Source organism: Dromaius novaehollandiae, chromosome 22, assembly GCF_036370855.1.
Source record: "Dromaius novaehollandiae isolate bDroNov1 chromosome 22, bDroNov1.hap1, whole genome shotgun sequence".
In the NCBI taxonomy this organism is placed as follows: Eukaryota; Metazoa; Chordata; class Aves; order Casuariiformes; family Dromaiidae; genus Dromaius; species Dromaius novaehollandiae.
In genome coordinates, this window is record NC_088119.1 from 8,308,749 (window position 1) to 8,335,032 (window position 26,284).

A 26,284-nucleotide genomic window follows, 5' to 3' on the forward strand; every position below is an offset into this window, starting at 1 on the left:
GGAGGAGGAAGGTGCCCCCTGTCCCCCCCCTCCGGTGCCAGTCGTGTCCCCGCTGCCTGGGCATGGTGCTGTTACCCTCCCTCCCGTCCTCCTCCCCCCCCGCTTCCCAGGCTGGGGCGTCCCGGAGCCTGGGACGGAGCTGGAGGCACCGGGGTTCTCTTCCCCCCTCCCCGCTCCCGGCCGGGGGGGGACGGAGTCCAGCTCGTATCGCTGCGTTTATTGATTCCTTTTGCTCCAACAAGGCAGACGGGGCTGAATTAAAAACCAAAAACACCCAAAACAGCCCGAAACCCAGCGGGGAAGGGGAAGGCGGGGGGGGGGGGGTCCCGTTCCCCCTGCGGGGATGCTGTTGCACAGAGGTGCAGGGGGGATGAGGCAGGGTCCCTGCAGCACTGGGGGGGGGGAGGCGAAGACCCCCTGGGGGTGCCCCCAGCACCGTGGGGTGGGATGCCGGGACGGCTGTCCCCATAGAGCAGGGCCCGGGGACAGCTGGGGGGGGATTGCCCCACACCCCCCTCCTTTGCCCCCGGCATCCCCTGCGCAGTTCGTCACCCCGTCCCCAACGCGGGGGGGCATCGGGGGTCCCGGTCCAGCGTCCCGACGTGTCCACGTCTCCCCCCAGGGACCGGGCTGGGGGTCCGGCGAGCCGGTGCAGGGTGTTGAAGGCGGGGGGGGGGAGACAGCGGGGGGGACGAGCCGCCCTTCCCCGCTTCCCCGGTGGGTTCGGCGAGTCGGCGGTGCTCGGCGGGCGGCGGGGGGGGGCTCAGTCCGCGGCGGGGGCCGGGGGCCTCAGCTGGGGCTGCGGCTGGGGCTGGCGCCGGTGCTGTCGCTCACCAGGCACTCGTTGGACTTGAGGCTGGCCAGGGACTTGCAGCTGGGCAGGGAGGCCAGCGAGCCGCAGAGCCCCAGCATGGACGGCGTGGGGTCCTTCCCTGCGGGCACGGAGCGGGCGCCGGCGTCGGGGGGCTGCGGGCTGCCGGGGGCTGCCGCCCTCGCGCCCCGGCCCCGGCGCGGCGGGGGGAACGGGAGCCCGGGCGGCCCGGGCTGGGGAGCGATGGGGGTCCTTGCACCGTGGGGCAGCATCCCTGGGTGATGCCCGGGTCCTGTCGTCCCCGAGCCCCTTCCCTCCCGCGGCCGGGGAGGGGGGGTCTTACCCAAGGGCCCCCAGGGCTCGCCTTCGCGCTTGCCCTCGCCCAGGCGCTGGGAGTCGGAGCTGAGGCTGTTCTCGGCCGAGAGCTGGTCGGCGCTGCCGAAGCTGTGCCTGCGGAGGGACGGCGCTGAGCCCGGGGCCGGGGGGGACGGGGGCGCGGGGGGCCGGCCGGGGCGCCTCTGCCCTCGCGGGGCCCTCACCTGCGGTACAGCTTGCCGTCGGAGCCGCTCTCGTTGCCGTTGAGCGTCCCCAGCGAGGGCCACTGGTTCACCAGGGGCGTCACCATCTCCTTGGAGAGCTGGGCCAGCTGCGTGTTCTCGCAGGGGATCAGTCCCGTCCTGCCGGGAACGTGGGTGCTCAGCACCCGGGACCTGCTGCCCACCGTGTCCCATGGGGCACCCGGGCACCGGGAACCTGCCACCCCCCGTGTCCCACAGGCCCATGGAGCACCCAGGGACCTGCTGCCACCACATCCTGCAGGTCATGTGGGGCACCCGGACACCAGGGACCCACCACCACTGTGTCCTGCAGGTCATGTGGGGCACCCGGACACCAGGGACCTGCTGCCACCACATCCTGCAGGTCATATAGGGCACCCGGACACCAGGGACCCACCACCACTGTGTCCTGCAGGCCATATGGGGCACCAGGGACCTGCTGCCACCGCATCTCGCAGACCCATGGGGCACCCGGGAACCCACTGCCTGCTGCATCCAGCAGGGCATATGGGGCACGCAGGGCACCTGGACCCTGGGGACCTGCCACTGCCACATGCGTAGGGCTGAGCAGCAGCAGTGGGTCCCTCGGGGGGGGAGGCAGGGCTGGGGCCGGTCCCCGGGGTGGCACGGTTCGGGGCACGCGCTGGGGCTGACTCACAGCTGCTCCTGCAGCTCCAGGATGACGCCCTCCAGCTCCCTCTTCTCCAGCTGGTTCTGCACCGTCACCTCCTCCAGGCGCATCTTCAGCCGCTTGTTCTCCGCCTCCAGGTCCTTCAGCTGCGACTCCCGCAGCCGCACCAGCTCCTCCAGGTACCCCTGCGCCAGGCCGCCGTGAGCAGCGCCCGGGCCACCCTCCCACCCCCGGGGCCACCCAGGGCCACCCACCGCAGGGCGGAGCCGGGATGCAGGAGCGGGGCGAGGAGCGAGCCCCGGTGCCGGTGGGAGATGCTCCGTGTTGGAGCTGGGCAGCATCCGCGGGACGTCGGCGCCCACCGGCCCCATCCCGGCCCCCCGGTACCTTCTGGGCGTAGACGATGCGAAACTTCTGCTCCATCTTGCGCCACTTGTTGTACCAGCTGTCCTCGTCGGTGACCAGGGGCAGGTAGGGGCGCTCGGGCGAGCTGTCCTCGCTCGTGCTGCTCTCCACGCTGCCCCGCTCCTCCTCCTCGCTCAGGTAGTCATAGCTGGGGCACGGGGCTCAGCGGGGGCCGGCGGGCACCCCCGTCCCCCGTGGGCGTCTCCGCGAGCCCGCGTGCCCGGGCGGCACCCACGGCGCGACCCGGACGCCCGGGCTCGGCTCTTACCTCTGCGTGAACTTCAGGTAGGGCGTGTAGTCGATGACCACGGGCGTTTTGCCGTCCATCACTTCGCCCTTCAGGCAGAAACTGAGCCGGAGAAGGAGCGAGGGGTGAGGCCGCGGCACGGCCGGGCGCCCCGCGTGCCCCCGCCGCCCCCGCCGCCCCGGCCGCCCGCGCACCTGAAGTCGATGGCGCTGAGCCCGATGAGCATGCCGGTGAGCACCGTGGACTCCTCCCGCAGCATGATGGCCCCGTCGTCGTAAAACCTCCTGCGGGGGCAGGCGGGGGGCGTGAGGCCGTGGGGCAGGCGCCCGGGGCCGTGGGGCCGTGGGGCCGTGGGGCCGTGGGGCCGCGGGCCGCCGCTCACCTGGTGGTCCGCGTGTCCCGCAGGGCGGTGGAGATGTACTCGGACATGCGCTTCTCCATCAGGGCCACGCGGATCCAGGCCCGGCCCTGCAAGAGACGCGCCGGGCGGGGAGCCCTGGAGACGGGCACCGCCGCCGCCGCCGCCACCGTCGGCCACCCCTGGCCACCCACCGGCCAGTCCCCGGGGGCCCTGGGCACCAGCGGGTGCCTGGTCCCCCACCCTGGGCGCTTTCGTCCCCCTTGTCCCCTTGCAGAGACCCACGGCTCCCGTTTCGCCCCTTTGACGCGGGGGAAATCACTGCATCTGACTCTGCTCATGGGGCCCCGCGGGGGGAGAGGGGAGCTCCAGGAGGGGACAGGGGTGGGACAGTGTGGGGATGGGGCCGGGGATGGGGATGGGCATGGGGACATGGTGGGAATGGGGAGGGGGACGGAGGTGGGGACAGGGGTGAGGCCAGAGTGGGGATGGGGCTGAGGCTGGGGCCAGGGATGGGGAAGGAGATAGGGATGGGGATGGGGACAGGGACATGGTGGGCATGGGGATGGGGATGGGGATGGAGATGGAGATGGGGAAGGAGATGGGGACAGGGATGGGGATGGGGAAGGAGATGGAGCCACGGTGGGAAGGGGGACAGGGATGGGATTGAGGCCAGGGCGAGGAAGGTGCTGGGGCTGAGGCCAGGGCCGCAGATGGGGACGACGAGGATGGGACCAGGGCCGGGGCCACCCTGACCTTGGCCCTGGAGGTGCTGATGTTCTCCATGTTCTCGATGCTGCTGACGCAGTTGTTGGGGACCTTGCTGCAGGCCAGGCGGATGTAGTCCCAGAAGCCGCGCTGCCCATCCGAGCTGAACCAGCTGACGGGGCCTGGGGGCACCGGGGGGCCGCGGTCACGGGGACCGGCCCGTGGCCACCAGCCCGCCTCCGACCCGCGTGTGCCAGCGCTACCTTTAAAGCGGTGGCTGAGGATCTGCTCGAGGATGGCGGCAAAGTTGACAAACTCCTCGGAGGAGTCGTCGATGGGCTCCGCCGTGTATTTCTCCAGCAGGGTCTTCACCGAAAACCTGCCGGCGAGACCAACGTCACGGGGGGCCGGGCGCGATGCCGGGGTCCCGGATGCGGGTTATCGGTGCGTGGGTGGCGCAGAGGGGCTCGGAGGGGACGCGGTGGCTCGCTGGGCTCCCGGGTCCCCGCCGCTGCCCAGGGAGGGGAAAGCCCCCAAATCCGAACCACCCTGCCAGGACGGCGTTTAAAACCATAAGGAAAATCCATTTTCCCGTGGCGGCTCCCAAGCGATGGCCTGCGCTGCTGGGTCAGCACAGCCGTCACGGCGCTGCCGGCAGGACGCCTGGGCCCCTTTCCCAGCTCCGGTGCCCGGGATGACCCAGCAAATCGCAGCTCCGGTTAAATCACCGGGGCGGTTTTAAGCAGGGTCCCGGCCAAGGCACCTGCAAGGGGAGCAGCCGCACCGCAGGCCGGGCACGTGCCGCCCGCGCGCCCTGGGGAGCCGCACGCCGGCCGCTGCCGGCAACTCCCCGCTTCCGCTCGGCCGGGGAAGGAAGCGTGTTGTCCCGCGGCCGGAGCCAGCTCCGCCTGGGGACCCATCACGGTCTGGCACGCGGAGCCCCGGGCGGGCAAAGCGCCGCGGCGGGTGGCTCGCGCCGGCTTGGCCACGGGCTCGGCCGCGGTGGCTGCTCGCTCACGCGATGCTCTTGGCTGCCGCGGGCTCCCCGCACCGGGGCGGCTGGCGGGGGCGGCCGGTCCCCGGGGAGCGCGGCAGGGCGGCCGCCCGCTCGGATGCTCCGCACCCGGCCAGGAAGAGCGAACAAAGGGCTCCGGGCTTCCTCCCTGCCCCGTGCGGCCGCCGGGGCTTCCCTTTCCGCCCGCGGGGCTGCTGTGGGCCGGCCGCCGGCCGCGGGCCGGGCAGCGCTGTCACCCCCTGCCTCAGTTTCCCCTCCCGCGATGCCGCATCCGGCGGGGCGATGGGCCCTGGCTCCGGGAAAGGGGCCGCAGGAGGATGCCGAAGGTGTTAAAAGCAGCCGGCAGCTGGGAAAATGAGGCGGGGGTCTCGGCGGGCCGAGTGCCCGGGAGCACCCGGGGAGGCGATGGCCGGGCTGGAGCACCGGCCTCGTGCCGGTGGGGCTGGGGACGTCCCGGTGCCGTGGCGAGGAGCCCTGGGGCTGCGTTTTGGCCATGGCCCAGGACGTACCGGGGGGAGCAGCCCCCCCCAGCCCCGCGCTGGGGGGCCGGGACCACTGGCCCCATTGGCGCCGGCCCCGCCGCCCCGGTCCAGCCGGGCGTTGCCATGCCAACCCGCATCCCTGCATCCCGCCTCGCCATCATCCCTCCATCCCCGCTCGCCTTCATCCCCCATCCCGGGGCCGCCTTGACGTCACTTCCTCGGCCCCACACCTGGCGCCCGGCTCCCCCGGCGCAGCCCCCCGCCGCCCCCCGGGTCCAGGGGGCACCCCGCCGAGCCCCCCGTCCCCCCCGGCATCCCTCCCCCTCGCCGAGCCCCGGCTCCCCCCAACACCGCCGGCAGCCTCCATGTTGTTGTCGTGTGACCGAATCGCCGTGGCCTCCCCCCGCCTCAAGTCCCCGGCACGGTGGCCCCCTGCCCGCCCCCAGGCCAGGACCCCCCCCCAGGGTGGCCGACGCAGCAGTGCAGGGGCAGCCACCCGCCCTCGCCCCCGGCCCCCCCCACCGCTGCTGCCACCCCCCCCCTTCTGCATCTCCAGCCCTTTTCCAGCAGCAGCATCCTCCCCCCTTCCCCCAAATCGCGTTTCCCAGGTGAAAGCAACAGCAGCAACAATAAAAAATAATCGCCCCCCCCCCCCCACCCACCCCCGCCAGGGCCGGGGAGGCCGCGGGGTGGGACGGAGCCCCCCTCCGCCGCCCCCCGCATCCCTCCTCCCACCGCTCCCTCCATCCGGCTCCTCCATCCCCGGCCTTGCTCCCCTCTCCCCACCCCGGCCCCCCGCTCCGATTTCGGGTCCTGCCCCACCTGCAGACGGTGATGAGGTTTTTCCTCTCCACGGCGATGTTCCTGGACGATGCTTTCTTGGACGAGAGCCCCAGAGCCATGGCAGCCTGGATGCAGCTCGTTTCCATCCAGCGCGGGGCGAGCCGGCCCCGGCGGGCGAGACCCCCCTCTCGCCGGCCCGCCTGCCTCCGGCGCGGCCCCGCTGAGTCCCCGGCCCCCCCGGCCCCCCCCAGGCCGCCGGGCGACGCGCTGCCCCCGGAGGGATGCGCGGCCCCTGGAAGGATGCAGAGCCCCTGGAAGGGTGCTCCGGCTCCGGAGGGATGCTCAGGCTCCGGAGGGATGCGTGGCCTCCGGAGGGATGCTCAGGCTCCGGAGGGATGCTCAGGCTCCGGAGGGATGCACGGCCCCTGGAAGGATGCACACGCTCCGGAGGGATGCACAGCCGGGTGGGGGGGGGGTTCCCTCTCCACCGCCCCCGAACGCCCCCCTCGGCGGCCCCCGCGGGGATGGAGGGAACGGGAAAAAAGCGGGGAGGAGAGCAAGGGGCAGGCGCTGCGCCGGGCTGGGGGGGTGCCGGGAGCCCTCCTCCCGGCAGGGCCCAGCCCCTCGCCGTGACGCGCCGCCGAGAGCCGGGACCCCGCAGGCAGGGCCGGGCGCCGGCCTGGGCACCACGAGCCCCCGCGGCCCCCCGGGGAAGGGCGTCGGGAGCCCGGCCCGCAGCCCCCTGCGAGGGGTCACCGCGGCCTCCGTGCCTCAGTTTACCGCAGGCGACGGCTGCCCGCGGGCCCGCTGCAGCGCCGGGGGGGCCGAGCATCACGCTGCCCCGCGGGGACCCGGAGAAGCCCCCCAGGCCGGAGGCACCAGGGCGTTACGTGGCCCCACGGCGTCGCCCTCCCTCCGTGCCTCAGTTTCCCCACTGAGATCACAGGGCAACCGGAGGGGAAGGTAGCAGAGCACCAACACCCACTCCTGCAACACCCGGCCAGCTCGGGGAGGTGGCACGGGCGCGGGGTGCTGCCCCACGGGGGTGACGGTGAGGGACCCGGGGGGCCGGGAGCCCCGGCAGCAGTGGGGCTGCGCAGGGAGGGGCGGCCGTGGCAGCACCCAGATAACGCCGGCACCCGGCGCCGCCCCGCTAATCGCGGCACCCAGGCCGGGGCTATCGCCGCCGGGGCGACCACCCGCCCCCCGCGCGCCCCGAGCCCGGCGGAGGGGACCCGTGGACAGAGCTGGGTGCGAGGCAGGGTTTCGCCCGCTGCATCTTTTCGCCCCACCTGCAGCCCGGCCGCGGGCCCGAGGCACACGTGCATGCAGCCACACGCGTGCGCATACATGCACACACGCGTGCAGGAACACACGTGCACGCATGCACACACGCATGCACACACGCATGCACACACGCATGCATACGCACACACATGCACGTGCACCCACATGCATGCACACACGCGTGTGCACACACACACGCATGCACACACGTGTGCACACACGTGCCCCTCGCCTTGTAGCTGTGTCCGCCTGTCCGGCCGGCTGCGGGCACCAGGGCCGTGTCCGTCAGTCCAGCTCGCTGCAGGCCTTGGGGCTGCGTCCGGCTTGCTGCAGCGGTCGGGGCCCCCGGCTGCGGCACGGGGGGGTTTCGGCACGTCGAGCGCAGCAGGGCCGAGCCGGAGGGGCCGCGTGCCGCGTGCTGTGCACCCCGCGCCGGGATCGGCCCGGAAACCTCCGAGGCCGGAGATGCTCCAGGGCTCGCAGCCTCCGGCGGCGGCCGGACAGACGGACACACCGCGCACCCGCCGTGCGCCCGCCGGCCCTGCCTTCGCCTCGCTGCTCCGCGCCGGGGGAACCCTCCCCGGGAACCGTCTCGAGAGTTTTTTAAGTTAAAAAAAAAAAGAAAAAAAATCAAATCCCGGGACAGAAGTGCCTCGGGAAGGGGATTCCCGGGGCTCCCCGCGGGGAAACCCCGGGGCCGCGGGCGATAGGAGCGGGGGGCCGCGCTGGCGGGGGCCGCGGGGCGCCCAGGGCGCAGCCGCGCCGCCGCAAGATGTTGCGCCCCGATAACCTTGTTTACGGGCCGGGGGGGCGAGGGCGGGCGAGCGGCCCCCGCGCCGCTGGCCGCGCCAGATTAGGGGCCGGCGTGACTCGGCATTCGGGAGCGGGGCCGCGGGCGCGTCGGTCCTGCGCCGCCGGCAGCAGCGGCTCGTGCCCAGGCAGCGCCGTCGCCGGAGCCACCGCGGGCGGTAGGTGCCAGGTGACCCGGCGGGGCGGGCGGGAGGTATGGGCGCCGTGCTGTGCCGCAGGGTGTGGGCTGGGTGCTGCGCCGCGCCGGCGTGGCCGTGCGGCTCCTATACCTGGATGCATGGGGTGGGCGGTATGGGGTCCATACTGGGCGCTCTGGATGCATGGGGTGGGCAGTATGGGCTCCATACTGGGCATGCTGGATATATGGTGTGGGAGGTGTGAGTCCTACACTGAGTCATGCTGGATGCACAGTGTGGGAGGTATGGGCTCCATACTGGGCACTCTGGATGCACAGGTGGGCGGTATGCGGTCCATACTGGGCACTCTGGATGCATAGGGTGGGCAGTATGGGCTCCATACTGAGCCATGCTGGATATACGGTGTGGGAGGTGTGAGTCCTATGCTGAGTCATGTTAGATGCACAGTGCGGGAGGTATGGGCTCCATACTGGGCACTCTGGATGCACAGGGTGGGTGGTATGGGCTCCATACAGGGCACGTTGGCTGTGCAGCGTGGGAGCTCTGGGCTCCATACTGAGCAGACGGGATGCACGGAGTGGGAGCTCTGGGCTCCATACTGAGCAAGCACGATGCATGGTGTGAAAGCTACGGACTCCATACTGAGCACAGGGGATGTGTGGTGTGGGAGCTATGGGCTCCATACCGAGCCCATGCAACGTATGGTGTGGGAGTTATGAGCTCCATAATGAGCTTGTAGGATGCAAGTGTGGGAGCTATGGACTCCACAGCGAGCAGATGGGATGCACGGTGTGGGATGCACGGGGGACGCATGCAGGGTGCACGGTGTGGGAGCTATAGGCTCCATACTGAGCAGATGGGATGCACGGTGTGGGATGCACGGGGATGCATGCAGGGTGCACGGTGTGGGAGCTATAGGCTCCACACTGAGCAGATGGGATGCCTGGTGTGGGATGCACGGGGATACCTGGGGGATGCATGGGGGATGCACGGGGGATGCACAGTGTGGGAGCTATAGGCTCCATACCGAGCCCATGGGATACCACGGGCTGCTGCCTCGGGGCCTGGGGCAGCCTGGAGCCCCCATCCTCACCCCCCAGGGGCCGGGGCTGGCAGAGCTGGGTCGGGGCTGTTGGAGCCGGGCCAGGGGGAGCAAAGCCGGGACTAGCGGAGCCGGGGCCGGGGCTGGCAGAGATGGGTCGGGGCTGGCAGAGATGGGTCGGGGCGAGCAGGGACAGGTCGGGGCGAGCAGAGCCGGGGCCGGGGCTGTCAGAGGCGGGTCGGGGCTGGCGGAGCGGGTGCTCGGCGCTGCAGGCGGCGCGGCGGGCGCAGCCGGGTCGCCGTTATCAGGCGGCCGCAGCCGGGGCCGGGGCTGGAGCCGCCCCACTCGCCCGCCCGCCCCGGCGGTCCCGGCGCTGCGCTGCGCTGCGCGGGCACCTGCCCCGCCGCGGGGCCCGGGCGGCCGGAGCCAGGGCCGGAGCCGGGGCCGGAGCCGGAGCCGGGGCCGGAGCCGGGGCCGGAGCCGGGGCCGCGGGCGCCCTCGCTGCGGGCCAGGCGGGGCAGGAAGGAGGGGGCCGGCTCCGGAGGCGTCTCCCGCGCCCCGGCGGCTCCCGCGGCCCCGCCGCGGCCGCCCGGCAGCGAGGTCCCGCTCCGCCCCGGTGAGCGCCGCCGGCCCCCGCCCCCCCCTACCTCCCCGGGCCCCCCCGCCGGGTCCCCGCTGCCCCCCGACGTGGGTGCCCCCACCGCGGGGTGCTGCGCCGGGGGGGGGGTCCCGGGCAGGACGGGCCCCCGCAGCCCGCGGAGCCCCCCGGCTGCCCCGGCAGGAGGGAGGCGGCGGGCGGGGAGGGGGGTGGGGGGGGCCCGGACGCCTGGGCCCCCCCGGGGCAGGTGATGCGGGGGCGGGGCTCCCTCTGGCGGCGGCGGCGGGCACTGCCGCGGGGCAGCTGGGGCCGGGTGCGGGTGCGGGTGTGTGTGCGTGTGTGTGTGTGTGCATGTGTGTGTGTGTGCACCTGCGGGTGGGTGTGCACGCCTGTGCGTGCTTGCATGGGTGCATGGGTGCACACGCGTGTGCTTGCACGCAAGGGCGTGTCCGCTTGCGCGTGTGAGCGTGCACGCATGGGTGTTCTTGGGTGCACGTGTGCGTGTGCACGCGTGGGTGTATGTGCACGTGCGGGTGTGTGAGTGGGTGCAGGTGCAGGTCGCCCCATCGCCCCAGGCCCCGGAGCCCAGCGCCCCGCCGCCGCTGCGGGTGCCGAGGGGGCGGCAGGGACCCCGCGGGGGCAGGAGGGCGCCCGTCCCGGGGGCCTCGCGGCGCTCGCTCCGTCCCGCCCTCGGGGGGCTCCGGGAGCCGAGCCGTGCCTCAGTTTCCCTTCCTGCCCTCGGAGCTCGGCCTCCGGCGGGCGTCCCGGGGGGCGAGCCGTGCCCGCGGCCGCCCGGCCCCTCCTAACCCGCTTTCTCTGCCCTTCCGCTGCCCGCCGGACGCCGCAGAGCTCGGCGCGCCGGGGTATGGTGCCTCCGGGCTGACTGCCGGGACCGGCGAGGCAGAGGCGGGGGCCGAGCGAGGAGCCATGGAGGGGCCAGGCCAGGTAGGGAGACGCCGCCGCGGCGCCCGGCCGGGAGCTGGCGGGTGCCGTCCTCACCGCTCGCCCCTCTCGCCCGCAGGAGGCCTTCGAGGACGTGATGAGGAGACAGCTGGACCCCGAGGCCTACGGAGACCCCGGCATACGCGGCTGGCGCGGCTTGCTGGGGGAGAGCAGCAGTGAGTAGCGCTGTCAGCTGGCAGAGGGGTGCCGAGGCGGGGGGGACACCAGGCATGCACGGGTGCCGGCGTTGCATGGGTGCCGGCGTTGCATGGCTGCTGGCGTTGCACGGGTGCAAAACGTGCATGGGTACCGGTGTTGCACGGGTGCAAAACATGCATGGGTGCTGACATTGCATGGGTGCAAGACATGCATGGGTGCTGGTGTTGCATGTGCACCAGTGCAGCATGGGTGCCAGGCAGGCATGGGTGCCAGCGTTGCATGGGCACCAGAATGACATGTGTGCCAGCATTGCATGGGCACCAGCGCAGCATGGGTGCTGGCACAGCACGGGTGCCAGACACGCATGGGTGCCGGCATTGCACGGGCACCAGTTTGGCACGGGTGCCGGCGTCGCACGGGCAATGGTGTTGCGCGGGTGTCAGCGGTGCAGGGGCACCAGCGTTCAGTGGGTGCTGGCGTCGCGCTGGCGGCGGCGTTGTGTTGGTGACAGCGTGGCATGGGTGCCGGCCTTGCGCGGAGGTGGCAGTGCACAGGCAGCGGTGTTGCACAGGTGCCGGCATTGCAGGGGCACCAGTGTCGCGTGGGTGCCAGCGGTGCACTGGCAGTGGCATTGCACGGGTGCCGGCATTGCACGGGTGCCAGCGTTGCATGGGTGCTGGCGTTGCACAGGTGCCAGCGTTGCATTGGTGCCAGCGTTGCAGGGGCACCGCCGTGGGTGCTGAGCCCAGCGAGGTCGGGAGGGGACGTGCGCCGCCGAGGACCCCCTCGCCCCAAAGCGGCGATGCCCCGGAGACCCCTGGGTGCCGCGGGGGCCCCCCCGGCGTGCGGCCGAGCCCCGGCTCCATCCTTCCCCGCCGCCCGGCCAGGGACACCGCGCCGGCGGCGCGCCCGGGCATCGGGCAGCCCTCGCCCCAGCCAGCCCCGCCGGCGGCCTCGGCTCCGCGCCGGATCCCGCCGGCACCCGGGAGCCTCCGCCGTCCTTCGGGGCCGGGGAAGGGCGTCGCGGGAGGCAGGTCGCCGCGGGGCGGCTAACGCCGCGGCCCGTCTCGCGCAGGGGCCGGAGGTGCCGCCGGGGGCCCCCCGCGCCGCTGGAGGGCTCGAGCCGCGCAGCTGCGGCCCCTGCGGTGAGTCCGGCGGGCGCCGCGGCCCCGCGTCGGCAGCCCCAGGCGAGGGGCGCCGCGGCCCGGCACCCACCACGGGGGCTCACCCGCCCCCCCGTCCCCCCCCCGCCGCGCTGTGTGTTTTTCAGCCAGTATTTGTCCAGCCGCCGGGGATCCTATGACCTGGACAGGAGCCGGCGGGCGGCCGCGGAGCCCCCGGGAAGGGCGAGGCGCCGCGGCGCGGGGCCAAGTGAGTGACCCCCCCGCGGGCACCGGGGCGGTGAGGGGGGGACGTGCAGGTGAAACCAGCCCCACCGCCCCTCCGCCGGGCTCTGGTCGCGGGGCCGCTCAGCCGGCGCGCCCGCTCGGGCCGCCCCGGCGTGCCCATCACCCTGGCGTCGGGGCTGCCGGCGTGCCCATCGCCCGGGCGTCGGGGCCACCGCCGGGTGACCGCTGCCACTTGCCCGTGATCGCCCGCTGATTGACGCTAAATAAAGGCTTTGTTTTGGGTGAGGACAAGAACCACTTGGGGCTGAACGGCGGCAGGCGGCAGCTGGTGCCGGGCGGCTCCGGCATCGGGTCGGGCCGCGGCACGCGAGGCCTCGGTGCCCTTTCGGGGGGCGGGTTGCGGGGGGGGGGGACCGGGCCTCATCCGCGCCCCGTGCCGCGGGGATGCCGCCAGCCGCCCGCAGCCTCGGGGATGCCCGTGGGGCCGGGGGCACCGGCGAAGCCCGCGGGATGCGGGACGGTGCCGGTCCCCGGGGCGGCTCGCGGGGAGGGCCGAGCCGAGCCGCCCCCCCGGCAGCCGCCCGCCGGGGCCCGGGGAGCCGCGCGCCCGTGTTTACAGTCAGCAAAGGCAAAGTGCTCCGGGATTTACGGTGCACACACGCCGCCGGCTCGGCGGCGGGGCGGGGGGCCGGGGCGGAGGGCGGCCGGGCGCCCCGGCAGCCTTTATAGGGCGGCAGCGCGCCGGGGCGGCGGGAGCGCATGGGGGGCCGCAGGTAGGCGGGGGGCCGCCGGCCGCGCCGTGGGCCGGCCCCGGGTGGGAGCTGGCCGCGGGGGCCCGTCGTGGCCCCGCTGGCGGCAGCCCCGGCACCGCGCGAGGCGCGTGGGGACGGCGGGGACGGCGCCTGTGGAGCCCGGCCCCCGGCAGCGCCCGGGGAGCTGGGCGCGGGGACAAGGCGGCGGCGATGGGGGGACACGTCCGGCAAGACCAGCCGGGTCTGGGAGGGCGGTGACGGGGGGGGGACACGTACAGCAACCCCAAACGGGTCTGGGATGGAGGTGACAGAGGAGGGGACACGTCCGGCAAGCCCAGCTGGGTCTGAGATGGGGGTGACAGAGGATGGGGGACACGTCCAGCAACCTCAAACGGGTCTGGGATGCAGGTGACAGAGGTGGGGGACACGTCCAGCAACCCCAAACAGGTCTGGGATGCAGGTGACAGAGGTGGGGGACACGTCCAGCAACCCCAAACAGGTCTGGGATGCAGGTGACAGAGGTGGGGGACACGTCCAGCAACCCCAAACAGGTCTGGGATGCAGGTGACAGAGGTGGGGGACATGTCCAGCAACCTCAACAGGGTCTGGGATGGGGACAACAGATGGGGGACACGTCCAGCAAGCCCAACCAGGTCTGAGATGGGGACAATGGGTGGGGGACACGTCCAGCAAGCCCAGCCAGGTCTGAGATGGGGGTGACAGAGGCGGGGGACACATTCAGCAACTCCAACGGAGTCTGGGACAGGGACAACGGATGGGAGACACGTCCAGCAACCCCAATGGGGTCTGGGATGGGGACAGCAGATGGGGGACACATCTAGCAACCCCAACTGGGTCTGGGACGGGGTGATGGATGGGGGACATGTCCAGCAAGCCCAGCCAGGTCTGCGGTGGGGGTTACAGAGGTGGGGGACATGTCCAGCAACCCCAACCGGGTCTGGGATGGGGACAACAGATGGGGGACACATCCAGCAACCCCCAACGGGGTCTGCGACGGGGGTGACAGGCAGGGGACACACGGGGCGGCTGTGGGCCGGCTAACGTGGCCGTTGCTCCGCTCGCAGCTCTGTCGGAGACCGATGTGGACCTGGAGGTGGCGGGGAGCAGGAGGCCCGCGTCCCGGCGGGACACCCATGAGGTGGGTGCTGCGCAGGGCGCTCCAGTTCGATTTCAGCCCCCGGGTGACACCGGGGTCGGGGGGCGGGAGCCCAGCCCCGCTGCAGCTTGGGGGTGCCCGGGGTGGCCCTGGTGCCCGAGCCAGGCTGGGACCCCCCGCGCCGGTGACGCCGCGGGCTCGTCTGGGGAGCCAGGGGAGGACCGCGCCGCCGTGGCACCACGGTCCCCGCGCCGGGACCCCTGATGCCGCCGGCTCTCGCCGCAGGGCTACGTGGAGCTCCACGAGCTGGTCATGGACAGGAACAAGGAGCCGTGCTGGATGGAGGCCGGCCACTGGCTCCAGCTGGAGGAGGACTTCCAAGCAGCCGGGCGCTGGGAGCAGCCCCATCTCCCCTACCTGACCTACCGCAGCCTCCAGGACATCAGCCAGGCTTTCGGCAAAGGTGGGAGCGCCGGCTCCGCGGCCGGGCCCGGGCACCCGCGGCGGCCCATCGGTGACCGGCGACCGTCGCTGTCCCCGCAGGCACCGTCCTCCTCGACGTGGAGGAGAAGTCGCTGGCGGGCATCGCCACTGCGCTCCTCAAGGCGATGGTCACCAAGGGGCAGGTGAATTTGCAGGACCGCGACACGCTCCTGAGGACCCTGCTGCTGCAGCACAAGTACGGCACGGGCGGGGGGCTGGCGGGCGCGGGGGGGGAAACGCTGGCCCCCCCCCGCCTCACACCCGGCCCCTCCGGCGCTCGCAGGCACCCCAGCAAGGCCGAGTCCGTGCAGACGCTGGAGCCGGCGCGGCTGCAGCGGGAGGCGGCGGGCAGGCCGGAGGCGGCGAAGCCGCTGCTGCAGAAGCACCCGCCCGTGGAGATGTCCGTGCTGGCGGCGGGCGAGCAGGCGAGCAGGGCAGGGCGGGCGGGGGGCTGCGGGGGCTCGGCGGGCGTGCAGGCGGGCACGCAGCGTGCACCCGGCTGCCACCCGTGCCCCTCCGCGAGCACAGCGCGTGCACGCACACGCATGCACACGTGCCGGCACGCACACACGCTCAGCCGCACGGACAAACACGCGTGCTCCTGCATCCATGCACACACGGTACGTGCACACGCGTGAATGCACACCTATCCACGTGCACTCACACCTGCCGGAGGCACAAATGCACGCTCACACACACGCGTGCAGCTTTCTTGCACACGTGCACTACTAGCACATGCATGCACGTGCGTGCACGCTGCTGAGTGGCACACACACACGCACGTGCACACGCGTGCATGCACACGCCCACCCCCTTGCACAGTCACACGCACGCACACACACGTGTGCACACACACGGCCGCACGCACACAGGGACAGAGCGGCCGTGGGACGGGGCAGGGGAGCGAGGATGCCGCGGAGCGCGCAGCGGGCCCCGGGCTGCAGCGGGTCACGCGTGGCTCACGCCCGCCTCTGCCCGCCTGCAGCCCGGCGCCACCGAGCCCCTGCTGCCCAGGAATGTGCCCCCGGACGCCGAGGCCTCGTTGGTGCTCGTGGGTGAGAGGGGCCGGGCGGGCGCCGGGGCGAAGCCTCTGCGGGCGCTTTGGCTCCTGCCCTCCGCTGCCGCTTGCTCACCTGCTGCCTTGCTCTCGCCTCCTTCGCTCTCCTTCTCCCCCAGCCCTCCCAGCCCTCCGTGCCGCACTGCCGGCCCCCTCCGTGTCCTCGTGTCTGTCCCCGTTACTCCCTGTCCCCATGTCCCTGTGCCTGCACGGCTCCACCTTCCCAGGTCCCCAGGTCCCCGTGTCCCTTCGTCCTTGTGGCCCCGTCCTCCTGTCTGCTCCCCGTTTCCCCATGCCCCCAAGTCCCTGCATCCCGGTGCCTTATGCCCCTGTGCTACTGTGTCCCCATGTCCCCATGCCCACGTCTCCATGTCCCTCTGGCCCCATGCCCCAATGTCCTCCTATCCTTGTGTCTCTGTCCCCCTGTGTCCCCATCCCCTGTGTCCCCATGTCCCTCTGGCCCCATGCCCCGATGTCCCCGTGTCCTTGTGTCTCTGTCCCCCCACGCCCTGTGTCCCGTCCCCGGTCCCCTCGTGACCCCGTCCCGTCCCGTCCCGTCCTCCTGCCAGGCTGCGCGGCCTTCCTGCAGCAGCCGACGCTGGCCTTCGTGCGCCTGAAGGACGCCGCGATGCTGGACGACGTCCTGGAGGTGCGGCTGCCCGTGCGCTTCCTCTTCGTGGTGCTGGGCCCCGACTGCCCCCACGTCAGCTACCACGAGATCGGCCGCGCCGTGGCCACCATGATGTCCGACCAGGTAGGGCTCCGCCGGCCCCGCGCACCCCCCGGGCCTCTGCCAGAGCCCGTCCCTCTGGACCGCGTGGCCGTGGCCCCGTGGCCCCAGGCCCCCACGTCCCCATGCAGCCGTGGCTCTGTGGCCCCAGGCCACCATGTCCCCATGCCCATGTGGTCCCACATCCCTGTGCTCCAGTAGCCCCATGTCCCCATGCCCCTGACTCCATGCAGCCCTGTCCCCATGTCCTCATGGCCCTGTGTCCTCATGGCCCTGTAGCTCCGTGCCCCCATGGCCCCATGTCTCCGTGACCCCATGCAGCCCTGTCCCTACGTCCCTGTGTCACTGCACCCCTGTGGCCCATGCCCTCATGGCCCTGTGTCCCCATGTCCTATGCACTCCTGTCCCCATGTTCCCATGCTCCTGTGGCCCCATCCCTCCACGGCCCTGTGTCCTCCTGCCCCCATAGCTCCATGCATCCATGTCCTCATGTCCCTATGGCCCTGTGGCCCTGGGTCCCCATGTCCCTGTGCCCATGTCACCATGTCCTCATGCTCCTGTGGCCCCATGTCCCTGTGCCCCTTCGTCCTTGTGGCTCCGTGCCTCCACGTCCCCGTGGCCCCGTGACTGTGTGTCCCCACCTCCCCATGTCCCCGTGCCCCTGCGTCCCCGTGCCCCACGTCCCCGGCGGGCGGCGGAGGCGGCTGAGCCCGTCTCGCCGCGCGGCACCATAGCTGTTTCGCCGGGACGCCTACCTGGCCGAGGACCGCCACGACCTGGCCCGCGGCATGGAGGCCTTCCTGGAGGCCAGCATCGTCGTGCCGCCCGTCGAAATCCAGAGCGAGGAGCTGCTGCAGGGGCTGGTGCCGCTGCAGCGGGAGCTGCTCCGCCGCCGCTACCAGCCCCGCAAGCAGCCGCCCTACAAGGAGTCCCCAAAGGACCCGGGTACGGCGGGGGACGCCCCGGCCCCGCGCGGCCCCCCGCTGCCGGCCCCGCTCCGCGGCGGGCTGGGGGCACCGGCGGTGCCCCACGTGCGTGTCCCCATCGCCGCCTGCTCGTCCCCGCAGGGCACCGGCCCCCCGCGGCGGAGGACGACGACCCCCTGCGCCGGACGGGGCGGCCCTTCGGGGGGCTGGTGCGGGACATCGCCCGCCGCTACCCCAAATATCTCAGCGACATCAAGGACGCCCTGAACCCGCAGTGCCTGGCCGCCGTCATCTTCATCTACTTTGCCGCGCTGTCACCCGCCATCACCTTCGGAGGCCTGCTGAGTAATGGGGGGGACAGGCTGGGGACACTCCGGGGGACGGGGACGTCCCCGGGCAGGGCGTGGGGACGGGGCATGGAGGGAGGGTACCACCACCTGGGGCATCATCCCGCTCCCGACATCCCAGGGATGCTCCCGGGGGATTATTGCCCCTCCCGCGGGATCCGGCATCCACGGGTGCCGAGGAGCGTGGGGAAGGGGGGGCCCGCGCTGGGCGCCCGCCGACCCGCTCCGCTGCTTCGCAGGTGACAAGACCAAGGGCATGATGGGGGTGTCGGAGCTGCTCATCTCCACGTGCGTGCAGTGCGTCCTCTTCAGCCTGCTCAGCGCCCAGCCCCTGCTCGTCGTCGGCTTCTCGGGGCCCCTGCTCGTCTTCGAGGAGTCCTACTACAACGTGGGTGCTGGCCTGCACCCACGGGTGCCCCTGGGCCCCCCCGAGGGGCTGGCGGGCCCTGTGGTGGGCTGCCTGAGGCCCCCCCCGGCAGAGGCACATGGGTGCTGCCGCGTGGGTGATGCCGCCTGGATGGTGCCCGGCGGGTGCTGCCCCAGGGGTGCTGCCCCCCAGGGTACCACCGTCCCCGTCCCCGCATCCCTCGGCCCCCGGGGGGGGGGTTCATCGCAGCTGGGTGCCGGGGCCGCGGGGTGACCGGGCCTCTCGCTGTGGCAGTTCTGCAAGAGCAACGACATGGAGTACATCGTGGGCCGCGTCTGGATCGGCTTCTGGCTCATCCTGCTCGTGCTGGTGCTGGTGGCCTGCGAGGGCAGCGTCCTGGTGCGCTACCTCTCCCGCTACACCCAGGAGATCTTCTCCTTCCTCATCTCCCTCATCTTCATCTACGAGACCTTCGACAAGCTCTCCAAGGTGCGGGGCAGGGGGCTGCGGGGATCCCGGCCCCCTGCAACGGGGAGGGGGCTGCGGGGCGCCGGGTTGCCACGGAAACCACAGGAGCCGTGAGGGATGCGGGAGAGGGATGGAGCCCGTTTGGTACCATTTTCTCCCTTTCCCCAGGTGGTTCCCGCTCGGGTTTCCCTCCCCAGGGGGATTCTGGGGAAAGGGGTAAAGCCTGGGGCAGAAACATGGGAGGCGCCCAGGAATTGCCTGGAAATCCCCGGGTTCTCCCTCCATCCCCTGGCTCTGACCCCTCCCGGGCAGCCGGTAGCAACGGGATGGTGCCACCCCACGCGCTGGGTGCCCACAGGGACGTCTCTGGTGCCGGGGAGGTGCCGGGCAGGGCACGTGCCCCATGTCACCCCGGTCCCTCATCACACCCTCAACCCTGGTCCCTGCGCCGGCCCGCAGGGACGCGGGAGCCCACGCTCGGCCCCGGCCTGGCCGGCCCCGCTCCCGAGCCGCTTCTCTGTCCCTCCCCAGATCTTCCAGGCCCACCCGCTGCAGAGGATCTACAACGTGACGCCCACGCTGAGCCCCTCGGTTACCCCCACGGGGGAGCCCAACACGGCGCTGCTCTCCCTCGTGCTCATGGGCGGCACCTTCTTCCTGGCGCTCTTCCTGCGCAAGTTCAAGAACAGCGCGTTCCTGCCCGGCATGGTGCGCCCGCCGTCCCGCGCGGGGCCCGCGCAGCGTTCGGGGCCGAACGGGGGCTCGCGGGGTGCGGGACCGGCTTTGGCACCGCTCCTGGGGAGGGGTTTCCACAAGGGGCTGCCGAGAGCTTGCAAACTCGCCGCGTGTCGGCCCTGCGGCGATCCGGCCGGCGGTAACCGCGGCCGCGGTTCGCCCCACAGGTGCGGCGCTTGATCGGGGACTTTGGGGTGCCCATTTCCATCTTCATCATGGCGCTGGTTGACTACTTCATCAGGGACACGTACACGCAGGTCAGTGGGTGGCGGGGAGCGAAGGACCCATCCTTGGGGGCAGCGCGCAGCCACGCTCAGCATGGGGCAAGGGGTGCGATGGGGTCCCCTCTTTGCCCCTATCTATGCACTGGGACCCCCCCAGCTCGGCCACGTCCCCCCATCCCGTCCCCTCACTGCCCCATCTCTGCTCCCATCCAGAAACTGGACGTCCCCAAAGGACTCAAGGTCACCAACGAGTCCGCCCGCGGCTGGTACATCAGCCCCCTGGGCAACCAGAAGAGCTTCCCCATCTGGATGATGTTCGCCTCCATTATCCCGGCCCTCTTGGTCTTCATCCTCATCTTCCTTGAGACGCAGATCACAACGTAAGGGGCAGTGGGGAGGGCTGGGAGGGGGCTGCGGCACGCGGTGGGAAGCCGGATGGGGGCAAGGAGGAGCAGCGGGGAGGAAGGGCCCCCGCTCATGGTGCCTCCTCACCGACTCGGCCTCGCGTCCACCTCCGCAGCCTCATCGTCAGCAAGCCCGAGCGGAAGCTGGTGAAGGGCTCGGGCTTCCACCTGGACCTGCTGCTCATCGTGGGCATGGGCGGCGTGGCGGCGCTCTTCGGCATGCCCTGGCTCAGCGCCACCACCGTCCGCACCATCACCCACGCCAACGCCCTCACCGTCATGAGCAAGGCCTCCTCTCCCGGCGAGAAGTCCCAGATCCTGGAGGTCAAGGAGCAGCGCATCAGCGGCTTCCTGGTGGCCGTGCTCGTCGGTGAGCCTCTCCACCAGGAAAGAGGTCCTCTGGCCCTGCGTGGTGCCGGCGGTGAGGACCGGGTGTCCTCAGCTGTGGTGGATCTCCTCGACCGGTTCTTCTCCACTGCAGGCATCTCCATCCTCATGGAGCCCATCCTGAAGTACATCCCGCTGGCCGTGCTCTTCGGCATCTTCCTCTACATGGGCGTCACCTCCCTCTTCGGCATCCAGCTCTTTGATCGCATCCTGCTCATCCTGATGCCGCCCAAGTATCACCCCAAGGAGCCCTACGTCACCAGGGTGAGCGCCCGGCCGTGGTCGGGGGGGACTGGCCATGGCGTCGGGGTGTCCTGGGCTGCGGCACCCCGTGATGCTCCCTAAAACCCTCCTCCTCCAGCACTGGCCTTCTCCGGGCTCTTTGGCAGGGCCGATTCCCTCCGTCGCCCTCATCCTCGGTGCTGTCGTTGGGGCTGGGGGTCTCCCAAGGGCAAACGGGCATCCAGCCACCCCGCGGTGGGGCTCGGCGGGGCCGGAGGGGTGCTGCGCCCCGGTGCCTCCCTGACCCCGCTCGGCTCTTCCTCCCGCAGGTGCGGACTTGGCGCATGCACCTCTTCACCTTCACCCAGATCTTCACCCTCGTGGTGCTGTGGGTGGTGAAGTCCACGGCGGCCTCGCTAGCCTTGCCCTTCGTCCTCATCCTCACCGTGCCCCTCCGGCGCTGCCTGCTGCCCGTGATCTTCCAGGAGGCCGAGCTCCAATGCGTACGTAGCCCCTCGGCCCCGGCGCGCGGCCCCCGGCCCCCTCCCACCTAACGGCCCCCCCTTGCCCGCAGCTGGACGCCGACGACGCCACCGTCACCTTGGAGGAGGTGGAGGGCAAGGACGTGTACGACGAGGTGCAGATGCCCAGCTAAGGGCCCCGCCGAGGGCGGGTGAGCCGGGCGGCCGTGCCCCCCCCCCGCCGTGTCCCCCCCTCCGCGTGCCGACCCGCCGCGGGCTTCCCGGGGCCACGGCAGGGGACTCGGTGGCTGGGGGGACGCGGGCTGGGGACCTGGGTCCGCTCCGGCCCCCCGAGAGCACCCGGTTCCCGCCTGCAAAAGGAGTATATATTTTTTTTCTCCCCTTTTTTTCTCTTCTTTTCCCGTTTTCGGTGGCGTGGCCTCCTCCGCCTTCGCTGCGCTTCGGGGAAGCGGCTCAGCCCGGGCTGGGGGTCCCGCGGACCCCGGCTCTGCCCCCTCCCCGGCCAGGACAGCGCGGCCCGTCCCCAGGTCCCCGGCCCGGCCCCTCCGGGGGGAGACCTCCGGGAGGAGGGGGGCAGGGAAGGGGCCGCGGGCACGCTAACGAGGAGGGCTAACGAAGCGGGGGGCTCGCCGAGCCCCGGCCCCCGTTCGCCCCCAGCCCTGCCGCTTTCCCGCGCCGGCCGAGAGGGGAAGCCAGGCAGGCGCAACCCCCCGGCTTCCCCGCTCGGCCCCGCTTCCCCAGACGAACTTTCGGTGCTAACGAGCCCGAAGGGCTCAGCTCGGACGGGACCCTTCTCCCGAGGGGCCCGGAGCCGTTTTTCACCTCTTTCCTCGCTGCTTGCTTGGGACTCAGGGTTACGGACGCTTCGCCGGGGCGCCCGGTGCTGCTGCTTGGATTGACTTTGCGGGTGCCAAAAAAAACCTCGGGGCCTTTCCCCGCGTTTGCATTAACTTACCGGTGTCGTCCCCGGGGTAGGGATGTAAATAGTCCGACGGGGGGGGGGGCTTATGTATTTGCAATGAAGAAAATTGTACCTCCCCCCCCAAAAAAGGGTGCTGGTGCTTCTGCAGTGAGGGTTTATTAAAAAAGCAAAAACAAAACAAAAAGCAGAAAAAAGCAAAAAAAAAGAAAAAGCACCTAAAAACTACCAGCTGCAAGGAGTGATCTGTATATTTGGTGCTCGCGAGTGGGGGAGTTTGTAATTTATTTCCAGAGGCTGCGTGTGCTGCTGCGGCGGGAGCTGCCGGGGCTGTGTGTGCGTGTGTATATACCGGAGGGAAGCGAGGACGCTTCCCCGGCGTGGCAGCGGCGTTGCCGGACCAATATTAGGCTTAATGAATTAGTGATAGTGTCGATCCTCCTCTTCTTTTTTAGCATTTCAGTTAAATCCGTGTAGTCTTTCCCCGCCGCGTTGCGACCGCAGCGGCCGCTTTCGGACCCCTCTTGCCCCGTTTCCACCCGGATTGCTCCCGAGCCGGCCTGTCCCCATGTGTCCCCTCCAAGTGCCGCCGGGGCCAGGCTGGAGCGTGAGTGTGAGTGTGAGTGTGAGCGTGAGCGTGAGCCTCCGGCCAGCCCCCGCCTGGGACTTTGCTCCTCTTTGCAACGTCGGAGAGGAAGATGCCCGAAGCCGGCGGGGGGGAGCGGGGCCGGGGGCAGCCGTCGCTGGGGTCCCCTTGCCGCGTTGCCGATCGCGTCGCCCAAGCCGCCTCTCCCCAGGAGTGCCGTGTGTTCGGGTTGGCTTAGTTTTAGCAATTATGTGTCCAAAATAAATAATCATGTTGTGTGCTTTGATTTTTTCCCCCTTCCCTTCCCAGTCCACATCTGTATCAGGCTTTAATAAAGAAATGAATTTTAAAAAAATCCAAAAAGAAGCACGGTTTTTCTTTTCACTTGGGCGTTTACCAGGTGATCGCCTTATTTAAGCACCTCGCCTGGGAGAGCAGCAGCATCCCCCAAAGGCCTCAGCCCAGGTTGCTCGCTGCGGCTGTCCCAGGATGCTCGCCATGGCCATCCCGGGATGCTCGCTGTGGTGGTCCCAGGATGCTCGCCATGGCCATCCCGGGATGCTCGCTGTGGTGGTCCCGGGATGCTCACCACAGCCATCCTGGGATGCTTGCTGTGCCTCTCCTGGGATGCCCACCATTGCTATCCCGGGATACTCGCTGTGGCCATCCCGGGATGCTCACTGTGGTGGTCCTGAGATGCTCACTAACCCCATCCTGGGATTCTCACCAGGGCCATCCCGGGATGCTCACTGTGGTGGTCCCAGGATTCTCACCCTGGCCATCCCGGGATGCTCACCATGGTGGTCCCAGGCTGCTCCCCACGGCCATCCCGGGATGCTCACCATGGTGGTCCCAGGATTCTCACCCTGGCCATCCCGGGATGCTCACCATGGTGGTCCCAGGATTCTCACCACAACCATCCCGGGATGCTCACCGTGGTGGTCCCGGGCTGTTCACCATAGCCATCCCGGGATGCTCACCGTGGTGGTCCCGGGCTGTTCACCACAGCCATCCCGGGATGCTCACCGTGGCGGTCCCAGGACTGCTTTGCGGGTGCGGGGCAGGTCTCCAGGGTGCCCTCCGGGTGCCGGCTCGCCCGGGCGGCAGCAGGGGCTGCAGGGACCGTTTTGGGGACAGACGGCCCAAAGCTGCCGCAGAGACCCCGTGACTGGCTAAATAACAGGGCTCGGGCCCTGCCGGCAGGGGAGCCACCGGTGTCACCTGGGGCCAGTGGCAGGGTGAAACCTGCCATGACGTGAAGGCGGAGGTAACTGGGATGCACAGGCCCCAGGTGGGGGTACTGGGATGCACTGGTCCTAGGGGGAGGTACTGGGATGCAGTGGTCCCACATAGGGATACTGGGATGCACTGGTCCTAGCTGGAGGTAACTGGGATGCACTGGTCCCAGGCAGAGGTAACTGGGATGCACTGGTCCCAGGCGGAGGTAACTGGGATGCACTGGTCCTGCTGTCAGAGAACAGCCCATCACCACCCCTTGGGGGTCCCTGCACCCCTTCCTGTGCCCCTCTCCCTGGCCGGGGGGGTCCCGGGGAGCGGGGCCACCCCCCTGCTGCCCCCCCTGCCACTGCAGGGGCCTTTTGTTGCCTCTTTGCTCCCCCCCCCCGGCGTGGGGCACCACGGTGCAGCAGCACCCGCTCCCTGCGCCCCGGGGGGGCCCTGGGGGCCCGTGCGCCTGGGGGGGGGGTGGCAATGATGGGTGCTCCCCCCGCGCGGGGCCCCCCGGGCCTGGCGCCCGGCGCTGGCGGCAGCACCAGGCCTCCCAGCACGGCGCTCCACCTCCGCCCGCCCCGCGCGCCCGTCCGCCGCGGACGCATGTGCAGAGCCAAGGCCGCGGGGCGCCGGCGGCGGGGGGGGCCGAGGCCAGGCCGGGGGGGCTGCGGCGGCCCCGGCGGGTCGGGGGGGCCGAGGCGGCGGGGCCCAGCTGCGGAGCGGCCCCCAACCCCGCTGCGGCGCCTTCTGGCCCCGAATTCACCCCGCTCCCACGTCATCCCTTAGCGCTGGCGAGCAGGGCCGGGGGCAGCCGGGCAGCCCCCCCGGGTGCTGCCGCTGGCGGGAGGCGCTTCACCCGGCCGCTCGCAGCTGAGCGCCGCCGCTGCTATTTTTATGCCGGGCACCCGCCGAGCGAAAACGCAAAAAAAACCCAAAAACCCACCCAGGAGCCCCGAAACGGAAAGCCACAGCGCGGGGCGGGCGCTGCGGCGAGCTTCCCGCACCCTCCCCAGCTGCAGCCCCCGCGCCGAGTGCCCGGAGCGGGATCTCGGAGCAGCCGCCGATTAAAAACAATCTCCCAGGATGGCTCAGGTTTTCCGATGGCCGTCGCAGGTTGGACGCGAAGCTGCAGGGGGTTGGGGTCTGTCCCCCCCCCCGGTGCGCTGACACTAGAGATTTTTCACGCCGGCTGGCGCAATCTCTGCCGCTCTCTGCCCCGGCCCGGCCGAGCCGGCGGCGGAAACGGTGCCGGGGCCTTCGCCAGCGCCCGCAGCACCGTCGTGAAATGCTCTCGGAGCTGGGGCCCACCAGGGATGCGCGGACCAGCGAAAGGAGCGCGGACACGCGTGCACCTCCGCATGCAACCTTTGTGCCTTTATTTGCAAAAACACCCCTATATCTGCAAAAATACCCCCTCAAAATACCCCTATATTTGCAAAAATACCCAAATAACAGCAATTAAAAAAATCCCTTTGCAGGGAGGAAGCCCCCGGAGCGGAGGGGCATGCGGCAGAGCGAGGAGGAGGGCGTTTGGGGCAGGTATCCGTGGGGCATCTCTATTTCTGCCAACCTGCCGCGGGTTTTTACGGCCAGTTCTCCCGCGCCAGCTTTCTTTTTCGGTAGCAAACCCCCCCGTAACCGCGTTTCAGGCCGGCCCCGACCGCTGCTCGGTGTCAGCAGCGCACCGGCGCGGGCGAGCGGGGAGTTTCCCATCCCAAACGGCTTTTTGGTGAGGAGGCGGCGCCGGCTCGCAGCGGCGGGGGGGCTTCGGAAATAAAATAAAAAGGGGAAACGCGGACGTTGTTGAGGTGAGACATGTGCGAGGCTTTCTGAAAGCTGCTTTCCACTCAAACGGGTCTTTGAGAAATAAAGATTAAAAATGTCAGTGTTCACATGTTTGGCCCGACTGTCTCTAAATATATATTTTTTTTGCCATTTTTCCCCTCTTGCAAAACCGTGACATTTCACCTAATTCGGAGCAGGAAAACCAGCTCAGCAAAGCGGCCCTCTCCACGCAGGATAAATATATACGTTTTTTAATCTTCGGCCAGAGGGATTAGCTCCGCTCGGGGCCGGCGGCGCTGCTTGGCACGGCCGGGCGCCCGCGGAGCAGGCCTGCGTGGCAGCGCTCCCGCCGCAGGGCCGGCGCTCGGCCGGCTGCTCCTTCCCGAATCACCAGGCCCAAGCCACCCGCTCGCGCCAGCCCCTGCAGCGGCTGTTTTTCCCCCCTTTCTCGGTAAACGGTGGTGAAAATCCGCCGGATTTGGGCCGTTTCCCACGCGGGCGGCCGGAGAGGTGCCGCCGGCGTTCCCGCGCTGCCGCCCCATCCCGCGGGGTCCCGGGGGTCCCGCCAGCTCCCGACGCCCGCTCGCGCATCCCGGCAGGTGCCGGTGGGAGCTGCCGGAGCGCGGAGGCGGCCGGGCGGCCGGAGCAGGCCGGCGCGGGCGAGCGGGCGGCCGGGCGGGCGGGCGGCCCGGCGGGGCCCCCGGTGCAGCCCCCCGCAGCGAGCCGGGGTGGCCGGCCGTGT

The 26,284-nt window shown here is 71.0% G+C and overlaps 2 protein-coding genes across 4 annotated transcripts; one reads left to right on the forward strand and one right to left on the reverse strand.

The window, feature by feature from the left end:
- Positions 1-202: 202 nt before the first annotated feature.
- Positions 203-6,536, reverse strand: RUNDC3A (RUN domain containing 3A). Of its 3 annotated transcripts, XM_064524575.1 has the most exons (11): positions 6,037-6,222; positions 3,981-4,096; positions 3,766-3,899; positions 3,034-3,119; positions 2,846-2,935; positions 2,673-2,753; positions 2,387-2,552; positions 2,027-2,184; positions 1,351-1,488; positions 1,155-1,261; positions 203-932 (listed from the first exon to the last, which is right to left on the reverse strand). In XM_064524575.1, exons 1-11 carry the CDS (start codon positions 6,141-6,143, stop codon positions 790-792), a joined length of 1,326 nt encoding a protein of 441 aa, XP_064380645.1. In that variant the 5' UTR covers positions 6,144-6,222; the 3' UTR covers positions 203-789. The 3 variants fall into 3 exon arrangements, with proteins under 3 accessions (XP_064380645.1, XP_064380644.1, XP_064380646.1); XM_064524574.1 differs by having other exon boundaries at positions 3,766-4,096; positions 6,037-6,536; XM_064524576.1 differs by lacking the exon at positions 1,155-1,261 and having other exon boundaries at positions 3,766-4,096; positions 6,037-6,536.
- A 4,182-nt stretch (positions 6,537-10,718) lies between these two features.
- On the forward strand, positions 10,719-22,893 carry SLC4A1 (solute carrier family 4 member 1 (Diego blood group)). The gene is made up of 19 exons (XM_026121658.2): positions 10,719-10,816; positions 10,893-10,989; positions 14,159-14,232; positions 14,476-14,653; positions 14,734-14,869; positions 14,957-15,098; positions 15,659-15,728; positions 16,300-16,484; positions 17,195-17,405; positions 17,528-17,731; positions 17,973-18,121; positions 18,395-18,589; positions 19,100-19,276; positions 19,471-19,560; positions 19,741-19,907; positions 20,048-20,301; positions 20,413-20,582; positions 20,870-21,043; positions 21,115-22,893. Exons 1-19 carry the CDS (start codon positions 10,799-10,801, stop codon positions 21,193-21,195), a joined length of 2,772 nt encoding a protein of 923 aa, XP_025977443.2. The 5' UTR covers positions 10,719-10,798; the 3' UTR covers positions 21,196-22,893.
- The last annotated feature ends 3,391 nt before the right edge of the window (positions 22,894-26,284 follow it).